Source organism: Rana temporaria, chromosome 4 (genome assembly GCF_905171775.1).
Source record: "Rana temporaria chromosome 4, aRanTem1.1, whole genome shotgun sequence".
NCBI classification, from domain to species: Eukaryota; Metazoa; Chordata; class Amphibia; order Anura; family Ranidae; genus Rana; species Rana temporaria.
In genome coordinates, this window is record NC_053492.1 from 230,251,346 (window position 1) to 230,265,257 (window position 13,912).

General features: G+C 38.9%; 1 protein-coding gene across 5 annotated transcripts in view; it reads right to left on the reverse strand.

The window, feature by feature from the left end:
* The window catches only part of COL12A1 (collagen type XII alpha 1 chain), a 245,105-nt gene that overhangs the window by 142,556 nt on the left and 88,637 nt on the right, over positions 1 to 13,912 (reverse strand). For 4 of the 5 annotated variants that reach the window (XM_040349963.1, XM_040349962.1, XM_040349964.1 and 1 more), the window contains one exon: positions 9,883 to 10,152. The exons of the other annotated variant lie outside the window; for it this stretch is intronic. In XM_040349963.1, coding sequence (XP_040205897.1) covers positions 9,883 to 10,152 — 270 coding nt within the window. The remainder of the gene's footprint in view (positions 1 to 9,882; positions 10,153 to 13,912) is intronic. 5 annotated transcript variants of the gene reach the window in all.

Here is a 13,912-nt window from a genome sequence, read left to right on the forward strand (position 1 = left end):
GACAGATCCCCATTCTGACAGGGGAGTTAGAGAGAGAGGTCTGCTGTTCCTAGTGATTCCAGTCAGCCCAGCCAACCATACAGTTAGAAACACTCCCAGGGAACCCACCTAAGCCATTGATCGCCTCCTAGTGTTAACCTCTTCTTTTCCAGTGACATTTATACAGTAATCAGTGGCTATTTTTAGCGCTGATCACTATAAAAATGTCTATGGTCCAAAAAAGTGTCAAAGTGTCCGATCTGTCCGCCGCATTGTCTCAGTCCCACTAAAAATCACAGATCACGCCATTACTAGTAAAGAAAAAAAGTTATAATAAAAATGCCATGAATATATCCCATATTTTGTAGACGCTATAACTTTTGCGCAAACTAATCAATATACACTTATTCCGATTTTATTTACCAAAAATATGTAGAATACATATTAAACTAAACTGATAAATGTTTTTTTGTGGGATATTTATTATAGCAAAAAGTCAAAAGTAAGCTCTATTTGTGGGGAAAAAGGGACATCAATTTTGTTTGGGTACAGCGTTGGTCATTATTGGGGGGAAATATTCCAGTCTGTAAGTAGTGTTGCTCACGAATATTCGTATTGCGAATATTCGGCTCGAATATGGCATATTCGAGTATTCGCAATATATTTCGAATTTTCGCGGTGAATATTCGCTATTCCGAATATTCGCATTTTTTAAATTTTATTTTTAAAACAGATCACATCCTATCGACGTCTAAAAGCATTGCTGGTATGATTAGAGACCCTGGGCCGAGTAGCTAAGCTGAGGCGATCCTTTTATGTTGCCGAATATAAAAAAAAAAAAAAAAAGCGAATTTTTGCTAATGCGAATGCGAAAATGATTGCGAATTTTCGATAACTGTGGTAGGAGAACTCTGATTGTCTCTGATGCAAAAGGGGGGGGGCTTTGTGTATGTTTCTGTTATGAATATTTGTATGTTTGATATTATTTTTTTTTGTAAGAAGGAAAAAATTGCGCATACCCTAAAAAAAGGGGAGAATACAGCAGCAACTCAAAAATGTTATACAACATAAATTAATACAAGACAGAAAATGGAGTCGCTCTACAAGAATAAAAAATATGTCTAGTGACAAGACATGTGGGCAAATTATAAAATAAGCAAGCGCAAATAACTTGTGAAATACACAGTGAAACAAATATATAAAGAAATATAGTCCCAATAATAGAAAAATAATCTTTCATAAAAATGTCTTTGATATGTGAAGTGAAAAAAAGTCCAAAGCATGCAGCATGAACGTGTTCAATCTTCAAGGTGTTTGATTGACAAACGGCTGTGACAGATGGATAGAGTAAAGAATCACCACCAATGCAAAACACTTTTTATTTTCTATTGTAAAATATCACGAATATTCTGAGCCAATCAGAGTGCTCCTTCCGCATTTGCCGAATATTCGCAATTATTTTGTATTGTAAAATATCAAGAATATTCTGAGCCAATCAGAGTGCTCCTTCCGCATTTGCCGAATATTCGCAATTATTTTGTATTGTAAAATATCAAGAATATTCTGAGCCAATCAGAGTGCTCCTTCCGCATTTGCCGAATATTCGCAATTATTTTGTATTGTAAAATATCAAGAATATTCTGAGCCAATCAGAGTGCTCCTTCCGCATTTGCCGAATATTCGCAATTATTTTGTATTGTAAAATATCACGAATATTCTGAGCCAATCAGAGTGCTCCTAGCGCTGTTGTCGAAATTTCGCCATCAATATCGCATTCGCATTTTGCGAAATTTCGATAAAATATCACAAATATTCTGAGCCAATCAGAGTGCTCCTACAGCATTTGTCGAAATTGCGCAGTAAATATCGCATTCGCATTTTGCGAAATTTCGAAAAAATATCAAGAATATTCTGAGCCAATCAGAGTGCTCCTACCGCAGTTATCGAAATTTCGCAATTATTTTCGCATTCGCAATAGCGAAAATTCGCAATCATTTCATTTCGATAAAATATCACGAATATTCGAATTTAGCGAATATATCTCGAATATTCGACTATATATTCGAGATATATCGCGAAATCGAATATGGCGTATTCTGCTCAACACTATCTGTAAGTGGTTAAAAAATCCCCTTACATTGGCAGTAAGTATAAAATACTAATACTAATCGGTGTAGAAACCCCAATTACATTGGTGGTCAGTGTAAATGCCTCATTAAATTGGCGGTGAATATAAATGTCCCCATTAAATTGATAGCCAGTGAAGAAAGCTCTCATACTGATCATCAACGTAAGCTGGAGGATTTGGGGGATTTTACCGTTTTAAAAATAACTGACACTGAGGCACTTTTACCTTTCACTGACCACTACTGCTGATGGAGTCTCCTTCCACTGGTATGGAGTAATGTTTTCTTCCATTCACCAGTGCCAGAAGTACACACTCCTGACAACACTACTCTATGCACTATGTTGTACATTGCATAGTCCTGACTGCTACACTCACTGTTTAGAACATTACATACAGTACACTTCAACATTATTTGCTATGGTACATGGTTCTGTTTATTTTACCACCTGTTGCTTGTTGCTGTGTAGTTTGTAACTTTTCTGCTGCTTCTTCGAGGTAGAAAAATGTTAACTCCCTGTCTGTTTTTCTTCATTGAAATTATATATAAATGTATATGTGTGTGAGACTTTCGCTATTAGTACAGTATTTAAGGGGTATTTTGTGTGTGCAAAACAGTGGATTTTGTAGTGTTTATACTATAATATGTCTTAGACGCAGGGCTTTTTTTCAGGGGGAACTTGGGGGAACTCAGTTCCACCACCTTTGGCTCAGACCCTTTGGTGCCTGCTAACCACAATCACTTGTAAACACAAGTCTGGTTTCTGTGTTTACAAGTGACAGCTCTGCACTCTGTGTGTAACCCCCTGAACTCTGCACTCTGTATGTAATCCAATCCTGGTATTTAATGCCCCTTTAAGACCCTTCTACTGTTTTTGAAATCTGAACGGGGTCGTGGTTGAGTTCCTGCACCTATTTTCTGAGAAAAAAAGCTCTGCTTAGACGTACCCAATATTTAGCACCAATGTTTGTATCCACAAACCCTTCTGATATTACAGTAGGCATGCAGCTTTTAGTTCAAAACATCCAGTTTAAACATTCTCACTTTTTCTCACAATGACCATTGATTCTTTAACTGGGAACCAATCATAGTTACTTGTTGTGGGCATTTTTAACGTTTACATATTATTTATACTGTTAACATTTCATTTTTTAATAGGAACTTCTTTCATATTTCAGGTTGTCAGTAAAAATAGTGCTCTGTCACAAAATTATGTTTGTTCGTTCAGTAAAAAAGAAAGTAAGTATCTAGGAAGCTGACAACCCTGACAATGAGGATCATAGTTTAATTTATCTGATATTACATGATAGGACTTCTGCTTTATTCTTCAGTATATAAAATAGTCATTTTCTGACTCAACATTTCTTTAAATGCTGTGTCTGCTGTTAATATAACTAGAGTTTCAATGATTGGGAACTTAGCGCCCCCAATTATATCTATAATAGCAGCACAGCACCTTAAAATAAAAATGTTTGGAGTCACTCTTGATGCAGTCTAGCACACCTTATCACCAGTGAGCAACAATAAGGGAAATACCAGTTAAATTGCTCTTGTTGCCACATTTCCTTTATTGTCACTTTCTGACTACCCACTGCTAGCCCATATACTTATAGTCCTTCAATAACCAAGACAATGGGGTTGATTTACTAAAGCTGGAGAGTGAAAAATCTGGTGTAGCTCAGCAACCAATCAGATTCTAACCTCAGCTTGTTCAATTAAGCTTTGACAATAACACCTGGAAGCTGATTGGTTGCTGTGCATAGCTACACCAGATTTCACACTCTCAAGCTTTAGTAAATCAACCCCATTGTCTTGGTTATAATTATAATAATATATATAATAGTATATACAATAAATATAATTAAGTGAAAGGCAGTTTTTCTGTTACATCTCATCTCAAGACTGAAAATACCAGAATAAAATATAATTTGGAAAAATTATAATCTCTGAGTTTCCAAGTTAGAGGAACTGAACCTATATGAACTATTACTGATACATTATATATAAACAATAAGGAGTCTGTTTAAAAAAAAAAGATTCAGCCTAGGTTCACACTGCTGCGAATTCAAAATCGTGGTAAAATGCGCGATTTTACCGCGATTTTGCCGTGATTTGCCGCGATTTCGGCCGCAATTTAATGTAAATCGCGGCCCGAAATCGCAAAAAGTAGTACAGGAACTACTTTTTGAAATCGCAGATGCGGCGTCGCACTGATTAGGACAGTGCCATTGCCGACAATTGCCGCCGATTTGAGATGCGATTTGACATGTCAAATCGCATCTCAAATCGTTCCAAATCGTACCCAGTGTGAACCAGGGCTCACACAATTTTCATCTAGGATTTAAAAGGTTTTAATCCAATTAGAAAAAATAGGTAATAATAAGTGAAAGCTGTGTGGATTTTCTATGAAAACAGTTACTAAGACCCTTATTTATAGTCTTTATTATCATCATAAGACCATAAATATTGTGTATGCTGAATCTATGTGCAAAAGCAGGCAGAGTAATACAAATCTACAATTTGTTCCAGGGCAGCTCACAAATTTACAGCTTTCACTGTGTCTAAGTGATGGTGCGCTTTAGAAAATAAATTAATTTAGAAACCCCAAAATGTCAAATTCTGCATTATATAGGCTTACAGGCTACTTTTCACCTTAAGCCTATAGTTTTAGCCCAATGTTTTTGATAAACCAGATAAAATGTGGAAATAGGCTTCTTCACCAAAAAAAAAAAAAAAAGCATCATTCACATGCTTAGCACATGTTTTCAGATCTGAAAAAATGTCTGGGAAATCTTTCAACAGATGTGTCTTTAGAGAAATTCCTGAAATTCCGAAGATTTTATGTAAAAAAAAATGCATATCTACATACGAATGTATAAGTGTAACATAGTCAAGTCTAAGCGAGATGGTAATGTGATGCAATTGGAACAGCTGTATTGATCCTGCCATTAGGCTTGGTCCATAAGAAAACTCTGTTAAGCTTTATTTCTCACGGTACATGATGAGAAAAGATGATCCCTCACCAAAGCTAGTCTCCAATTACTAAATTTGCTGGTTCAGGGTGAAATGCATTATATGTATTTTGAATTGTAATCTTCATAGTAATATAACAGGCAATACAACATAATTACTTTATTAATTCCCCACATACTGTATATATGACATAATCACCTCATTATCTAAATAGTTTTAATTTAATATGCTGGTTTTTAACTTCCATGGGCAGTAACCCATAGCAATCAATCAGTTGCTGAACTCAAATCACTACCCAATCAATTTGGTTTTGTTGCTATTAATAAATGCACTTATGCCCTGTACACACGATCGGTCAATCCAAAGAAAACGGTCTGATGGATTTTTCCATCAGTTATCCGATGACGTTGACTGATGGTCAGTCATGCCTACACACCATCAGTTAAAAAAAAAACGATCGTGTCAGGACGCGGTGACGTAAAACACAACGACGTGCTGAAAAAAATGAAGTTCAATGCTTCCAAGCATGCGTCGACTTGATTCTGAGCATGCGTGGATTTTTAACCGATGGACATGCCTACAGACGATCGTTTTTTATCTATCGGTTAGTTATCCATCAGATAATTTTAAAGCAAGTTCCATTTTTTTTAACCTATGGATAAATAACCGATGGGGCCCACACACAACCGTTTTCATCAGACAAACCGATCGTGTGTATGCTCTGAGTAGGGTTGAAGCAAGTGTAAATGTACACGTTACCTTCACTCCTCCAGTTAAGCAATGTTGGGATCTGATTTTCAGGAGCTAGCACACCTCTGATTTCAGCACATCACTGTTCTAACTACCAAAAGTAATTGAATTTCCCATAGAACCACTGCTATGAAAATTTACACTCAAATATCTCTAGATCACAGATGTAAGTGTAATAAAAATAACTATAATCAAATTATATATAAACCCTAACTGAATTACAATACATTTGCTATAGTATTGTATACCATATATAATTGCAATTTTTTTCATAAATTACTGTTTTGGCTTCAATCATCCTTTTTTTTATTTTAACGCAGCAGATCCTATCCAGCTATTATCAAAATCTTGCCATCGACAGTATACATACTTGCTGCAGCAATGTCATCTGTACATCATTGCTCTGAATTTTATTCCTGATACTGAGAGCAGTGGGCCATGCCTACTGAATGTGTGTTGGTATGCCCACTTTTAGCCTCCACCAGGGGAACAATGTTTTTATTATACAGGATTTATATAGTGCCAATAGTGTGCGCAGTGCTTTACATGTGGCAGGAGCAAATATGGGGATCACTTGTCACCCCATAACAAGAATCACCTGACAGTATTTTCAGGTATTTTTTAATAAAAACAGACTGCGAACTTAAAAAAATTAAACTTGACTTTGAAATTGCCTTAACAGGTAAAAGATTTTTTGAGGTTTGAGTTTAGATCAACTTTAAGGCCTAGCTCCATGTTTGCTGTAAAGTTAAATAGTTTGTTTGGGCCAAATAATTTTCTATCACTAACAGATGTGTCTGCTGGGCATGCTGTACAGTACTATAAACTGATTGTATACAGTGCTGTGTTTCGGCAGTGGAACAGGGTCTTCCTGCACCACTCCCAGGACAAAATTGAGCCAGGCCGAGAGCTGCTCTGCCATTCACAGTAAGCTTTGTATTTTGTGAATGAATACAACGCTTCTTCAGTTTGGCTGATGCAGAGATTGTGACATCATCACAATCTGCAGCCAGAAGTTGAAAGTGATATTAAATACATTTGTTTATATATTTATATCCTTTTTCTAAAAAAAAAAATTTTTTACTTGCTTTGTTCAACAATATTGCACAGAGCGCCCCCTTACTTCCTCTTCTAGAGTCCCTCAGGTGCTGTCTGCTTCTTCCTCTACTGGGTACCCCTTTGCAATCCATGTGCTATGGGGGCACCCATGCATGCACACCCCCGAGCTGGGCTGTTTGTTTTCATTCATCTCAGCTCGGCCACACCCTACACTTTCTTCTCAGAGGATTTGACTGACAGCAGCATGAGTCATTGAGTCCCACTTCTCTCAGAGTCTCTTGTGGGACAAAAGAAGAGAGAGCAATAGAGTTGAGACTGGGACAGCTGGAGCATTAGAGAGCCCAGGCAAGTTATTAGGGGGATGCAGAAGGGGTATTGCAATGTTTTTTACCTTAACACAGACAATGCATTAAGATAAAAAAAATTGAGTTTAGTACCACTTTTAACCACTTGCCACCCAAGGTACAAGATGCAGTAGTTATACTGGGATGATGCCTGCACCTACAGGCATTAACCTAGTATCATTCTTTTCAGTCTGTGAAGTAATCTGTGTGGCTAATTAGCCACTTGATCACTTCTGCCACCCCCCTCCTGCTGCCGCTTTTTCCTGGGCTCTCCGGTCCCATCCCGGAGGCCGGGAGTAATGTGGCCAGTGGCGATGGCTGCCCTGTACAGAGAGAGAGGAACTGAGGTTATTCCCCTCTCTCTGTAACCCTGAAAACCAGGTGTGAAGAGTAGTTTGTCCCTTCCGGTTCCGCCCCTTTGTTTACCTGGCCACCAGCTGCCAGGAAAGCAGCCGATCAAACTGATCTGTAAACGACTGCATGGGAGGCCAGAGGATCTAATAGACCCTTAACCTTTCCATAAAGATAACCTGTCACGGCCCATGCTGTCAAAAGGGATGTTGTTCATCTGTATAAAATAAATAAATAAATGAAAAATATTTAAAGGGCTCTGTCCCACCATGCAAATGCGAATGCATAGGTTACTCTTGCACGCATATGTAAACACATGCCCCCCAATGCACCTCAAACCCCCCCCCCCCCCCCGCTGTCTGCCAACCCACTAGTACTTACCCCATCTAGGTGGCGGAGACATCGGGCAGCGGCGGGGATCAGGCATTGGTGGGTATCGGGCAGCGGTTCCTGTGTCTTCTCCTCGCTTTCCGCCGTGCGCCTCCTTCCCTCCTCCTAGACGTCCAACAGGATCGCCTGTCCTTTCAGCCAATCTGGTGATGGGTATTAGACCAGCTTTCCAATTGGCTGGGAGGAGGATTAGTGTTGCAACAGCAAATATTAATTCACTGTTGTAACTCTTGGGTGGGCTCATGATGCAATGCTCTGCGCCATGTGCCCATCCTATTTTGAAGCCTTTGGCTCTAATCAGGTGCTTAAAAAAAAACACCCCGCCGCTGTAATTCATGCGCCTGGCATCCTTAAAGGGGCCTGACGCATGAATAGGGGGTGGCGGCTGTGGATACAGGGGGCGGTGTCCGGGTGCCCCTAATGGACAGGCTGCCACTGCTATTCAGTAAAGAAAGACAATCTAAGCAAATAATGTCTTACTGGCATCTAGGAAAAGGAATATAAATAATACAAAGGTTTATTTCACTCTTAAATTGTACAGAAGCTTGGGGAATTTGTCCTTTTTTTCCTTTTTGAATGAATATATTATTTAGCTTGCTGTGGTATTTGCTCGCTGAATATTGCTCCGTTTTTATTGAAAGCTTAAATGCTCTTGCATACCTATGCTAGGTATTAGGAAGCACCTTTATATATCTTGATCGTTATTTTTTTGATCAAAGTATTTTTGATCAAAGCAATATACCTGCATTGGATAACAATGAGTATAGCATGTTGTGGTAATCCCAGGAATTGATTAATCAGTAAAGATAAGCAAACAGGTTTATACTCAACCGGCACTACTGAAAAATGTGGAATGATATCAATCTCCAATGAGATATACTGTAGTCAACATTTGATGAATGTTCCTGTGTACTATGTCTTTTGTGTTGGCATGCACATACATGAGTTTTTTTACATTTCATTCCAAAAGTCCAGTGGCTACAACATTCTGATATTATTGCTGCACATGATCATCAAAAAGCCAAAGACCTTATGTCGATGTGCCATACAGCCTGCATTAGCAAGGCGGGCATATGTCCATAGTATCTAATTTACTCTTGTATATGGTGAAACTAATGGGTAATGACTTATGCCGCATACACACGATCGGTTTGTCTGATGAAAACGGTCTGATGGGCCGTTTTCATCAGACTAACCGATCGTGTGTGGGCCCCATCGGTTATTTATCCATCGGTTAAAAAACTAGGAACTTGTTCTAAAATTATCTGATGGTTAACTAACCGATAGAAAAAAATTATCATCTGTGGGCACGTCCATCGGTTAAAAATCCACGCATGCTCAGAATCAAGTCGACGCATGCTCAGAAGCATTGAATTTAATCTTTCTCAGCACTTCGTTGGGTTTTACGTCACCGCGTTCTGAAACGATCGTTTTTTTAACCGATGGTGTGTAGGCACGACTGATGAAAGTCAGCTTCATCGGATATCTGATGAAAAAACCCATCAGACCATTTTCATCGGATGAACCGATCGTGTGTACAGGGCATTAAAGGTAAAGTGCTGACATTACATGTTCCCCACCTAGTTAGGTTAAGAACTCATAGAGCTTTTTGGAGCAGAGCAACCCTCCCCAACAGTTCACCCTTAAACATACTACTATCACTTAATTTACCAACACCTAAAGTGTCCTGTACTGCATAACCAATACTTATACTGCAAGTAGTGTCTAAGCAAGCCCTCACAATGATGTATACCAATATTAGAACACAATGATTTGTGATTTGTAGATTATAATTCTTCACTGTACTTTACAATTTACAGACTTGGAGGTAGATCACTGCTTTCCCTACTAATTCATTTGTCTCTAAGAGCTAGAAGATAATACAATAAATAAATTATATTCATTATTACCATCTGTAGTAGCGTCTCCTTCTAGAGGGGCTCCTTCACCACTTTTGTAATTAGCAAAAACTGAGATTTTATATTTCGTTTCTGGTTTAAGGTACTCCAAAACTGCATTAGTGACATCACCAGGTACCGTCTTCTCTCCAGCCTCATCATCAAACAGAGATTTCCATGCAACTCTGTAACCACGAACCATTCCTGGAGCTGCTGTCCATGATGCTCCTATTGTAGTGTCTGTGATATCCTTGGTTATTAAATTACGAGGTGACCCTCTTTCTACAAAATACAGTAAAAGAGAAATAACTCATTATGACATTATAGTAAAACTCACCTCATAATCATAGTATCATGTACTGCAAGCATTCAATTCATAGCTCTTTACGAGTCTGAACAAAATAGAGGCAAACTGAAATAGTTTTTCAAAGTTCTAAATACTCTAATATGATAAAAGTTGTAAAATGGATTGTTACATGTACAGTATTTTTTCATATTATCTTAAATAAGTCACTTTTAGTTTACCATGTATCTCTGTTAGTTGAAAGATAACTTTTACAGAAAATATAGTTATACAGGGAGTGCAGAATTATTAGGCAAGTTGTATTTTTGAGGATTAATTTTATTATTGAACAACAACCATGTTCTCAATGAACCCAAAAAACTCATTAATATCAAAGCTGAATATTTTTGGAAGTAGTTTTTAGTTTGTTTTTAGTTTGAGCTATTTTAGTGGGATATCTGTGTGTGCAGGTGACTATTACTGTGCATAATTATTAGGCAACTTAACAAAAAACAAATATATACCCATTTCAATTATTTATTTTTACCAGTGAAACCAATATAACATCTCAACATTCACAAATATACATTTCTGACATTCAAAAACAAAACAAAAAAAAATCAGTGACCAATATAGCCACCTTTCTTTGCAAGGACACTCAAAAGCCTGCCATCCATGGATTCTGTCAGTGTTTTGATCTGTTCACCATCAACATTGCGTGCAGCAGCAACCGCAGCCTCCCAGACACTGTTCAGAGAGGTGTACTGTTTTCCCTCCTTGTAAATCTCACATTTGATGATGGACCACAGGTTCTCAATGGGGTTCAGATCAGGTGAACAAGGAGGCCATGTCATTAGTTTTTCTTCTTTTATACCCTTTCTTGCCAGCCACGCTGGAGTACTTGGACGCGTGTGCTGGAGCATTGTCCTGCATGAAAATCATGTTTTTCTTGAAGGATGCAGACTTTTTCCTGTACCACTGCTTGAAGAAGGTGTCTTCCAGAAACTGGCAGTAGGACTGGGAGTTGAGCTTGACTCCATCCTCAACCCGAAAAGGCCCCACAAGCTCATCTTTGATGATACCAGCCCAAACCAGTACTCCACCACCACCTTGCTGGCGTCTGAGTCGGACTGGAGCTCTCTGCCCTTTACCAATCCAGCCACGGGCCCATCCATCTGGCCCATCAAGACTCACTCTCATTTCAGCAGTCCATAAAACCTTAGAAAAATCAGTCTTGAGATATTTCTTGGCCCAGTCTTGACGTTTCAGCTTGTGTGTCTTGTGCAGTGGTGGTCGTCTTTCAGCCTTTCTTACCTTGGCCATGTCTCTGAGTATTGCACACCTTGTGCTTTTGGGCACTCCAGTGATGTTGCAGCTCTGAAATATGGCCAAACTGGTGGCAAGTGGCATCTTGGCAGCTGCACGCTTGACTTTTCTCAGTTCATGGGCAGTTATTTTGCGCCTTGGTTTTTCCACGCGCTTCTTGCGACCCTGTTGACTATTTTGAATGAAACGCTTGATTGTTCGATGATCACGCTTCAGAAGCTTTGCAATTTTAAGAGTGCTGCATCCCTCTGCAAGATATCTCACTATTTTTGACTTTTCTGAGCCTGTCAAGTCCTTCTTTTGACCCATTTTGCCAAAGGAAAGGAAGTTGCCTAATAAATATGCACACCTGATATAGGGTGTTGATGTCATTAGACCACACCCCTTCTCATTACAGAGATGCACATCACCTAATATGCTTAATTGGTAGTAGGCTTTCGAGCCTATACAGCTTGGAGTAAGACAACATGCATAAAGAGGATGATGTGGTCAAAATACTCATTTGCCTAATAATTCTGCACTCCCTGTATACCTTTTTTAACACGGGGCAGTGATATGTGCTGCAATGTAAACAGAATATTTTTGGAACATGCAACATTATCGTGCACAAAAAAATAAAATTTTGTGTTTTTCAAGAATTAAATTTTGGTTTTGGTTTAAACCATATCTAAGTCTTTTTGCTGTCTGTGTCCCATTGGGGAGATTTTCTTTCACTTTTTGTTCCAGGGACACAAGAAGAAGGGATATAAAAATCCTTCCAAAGTGTGGGAAATTCACTCAAACTAAGACATTGAAAATGTCAGTTTTATTCATGTTTCAGTTACAAATGTAAGGTGTTGGATTTCCCATAAGTTACTGTCCCAGTGACAATGATTATCAGAATAAATAGAAAGGGTGAATTTTGTAATCCAGGACAATGACAGCTAATAAAATCAAGTAGAGGTTTTACCCTTCCACACTTTAAATAATTGAAAACATATTTTGGCTTTACATTCACTTAAACATAAAATGATATCTACAATTATGTATGACTAAATACAGTGGGACCTTGGATTACGATCATAATTCGTTCCAGGTGAATGCATGTAATCCAAAGCACTCCCATATCAAAGCGAGTTTCCCCAGATGTCAATGGAAACAAAGATAATTTGTTCCAGATTGACTTCTATTGCATGCAATACTGCATGTGGCCAGGGGTGGGGAGTGCCGGAAAAACTCAAGATCGCTCGGCTGCACTTAGAAACCCTCGGAAAGGCTCAGAAACACTCTGAGTGGTTCAGTGAATTTACGAGTATTTACGAACGGCTCCAAGTGTCACCGGCGCCCCCGCACCTCCGGCCAAATGCGGTACTGCACACCGCAAAGGCTTGAATCCTGCTAATTTTGTGAGACAACACTGGATTTAAAAAAAAATTGCTCGTATTAAGAAACGCTCCTTAACCACGTTACTCGCAATCCGAGGTTCCACTGTAAATTGATGTGTGAATCAGACAAATCTGGAAAATCTCTTCTTTTATGGCAAATTGCAAAATTGAGATTTACCTCAACACCTGCATTGAAAATTGTATAATTAAACAATTCATAATTGATTTTATAAACTGTATAATTCTACACAGATAATACAATTTGTGAACACATATGGACTATAATCAAACAGTTATATTTGCTAAAATGATTCCAATTCACATTCATTAAATACATTTTTTATCATGATCAATATTAAAACAGAGACAGTAAAACATGAAGTTTGTACAGAAATAAGCATCTGTAATAGACAACTGGGTTTTTCAACTGTTCATTTTGGGCCAGATTCAGAAACAAATGCCTATCTTTAGGCGGGCGTAGCGTATCTCATATACGCTACACCGCCGTAACTTTGAGAGGCAAGTCCCGTATTCAGAAAGAACTTGCACCCAAAGTTACGGCGGCATACATATATGGGCCGGCGTAAGCCCGCCTAATTCAAAATAGGCTGGTAGGGGGCGTGTTGTATGCTAATTAATCGTGACCCCACGTAATTGACGCATGCGGCGTCCGTGAAAGTATCCCAGTGCGCATGCTCCAAATTAGGCCGCAAATAGTCAATGCTTTAGACGCGAAAGTAACTTACGCACAGCCCTATTCACGTACGACTTACGCAAACAACGTAAACGACGCAAAATTCGGCGCTGGCCCGACGTCCATACCTAACATTGGCTACGCCTCATATAGCAGGGGTAACTTTACGCCAGAAAAAGCCTTACGTAAACGACGTAAATCAATGCGCCGGGCGGACGTACGTTTCTGAATCGGCGTATCTAGCTCATTTGAATATTCTACGCGTAAATCTACGGAAGCGCCCCTAGCGGCCAGCGTAAATATGCACCCTAGGAAACGACGGCGTAGGAGACTTACACCGCTCGTATCTAGGCAACAGTGAGGCGTATCTGATTC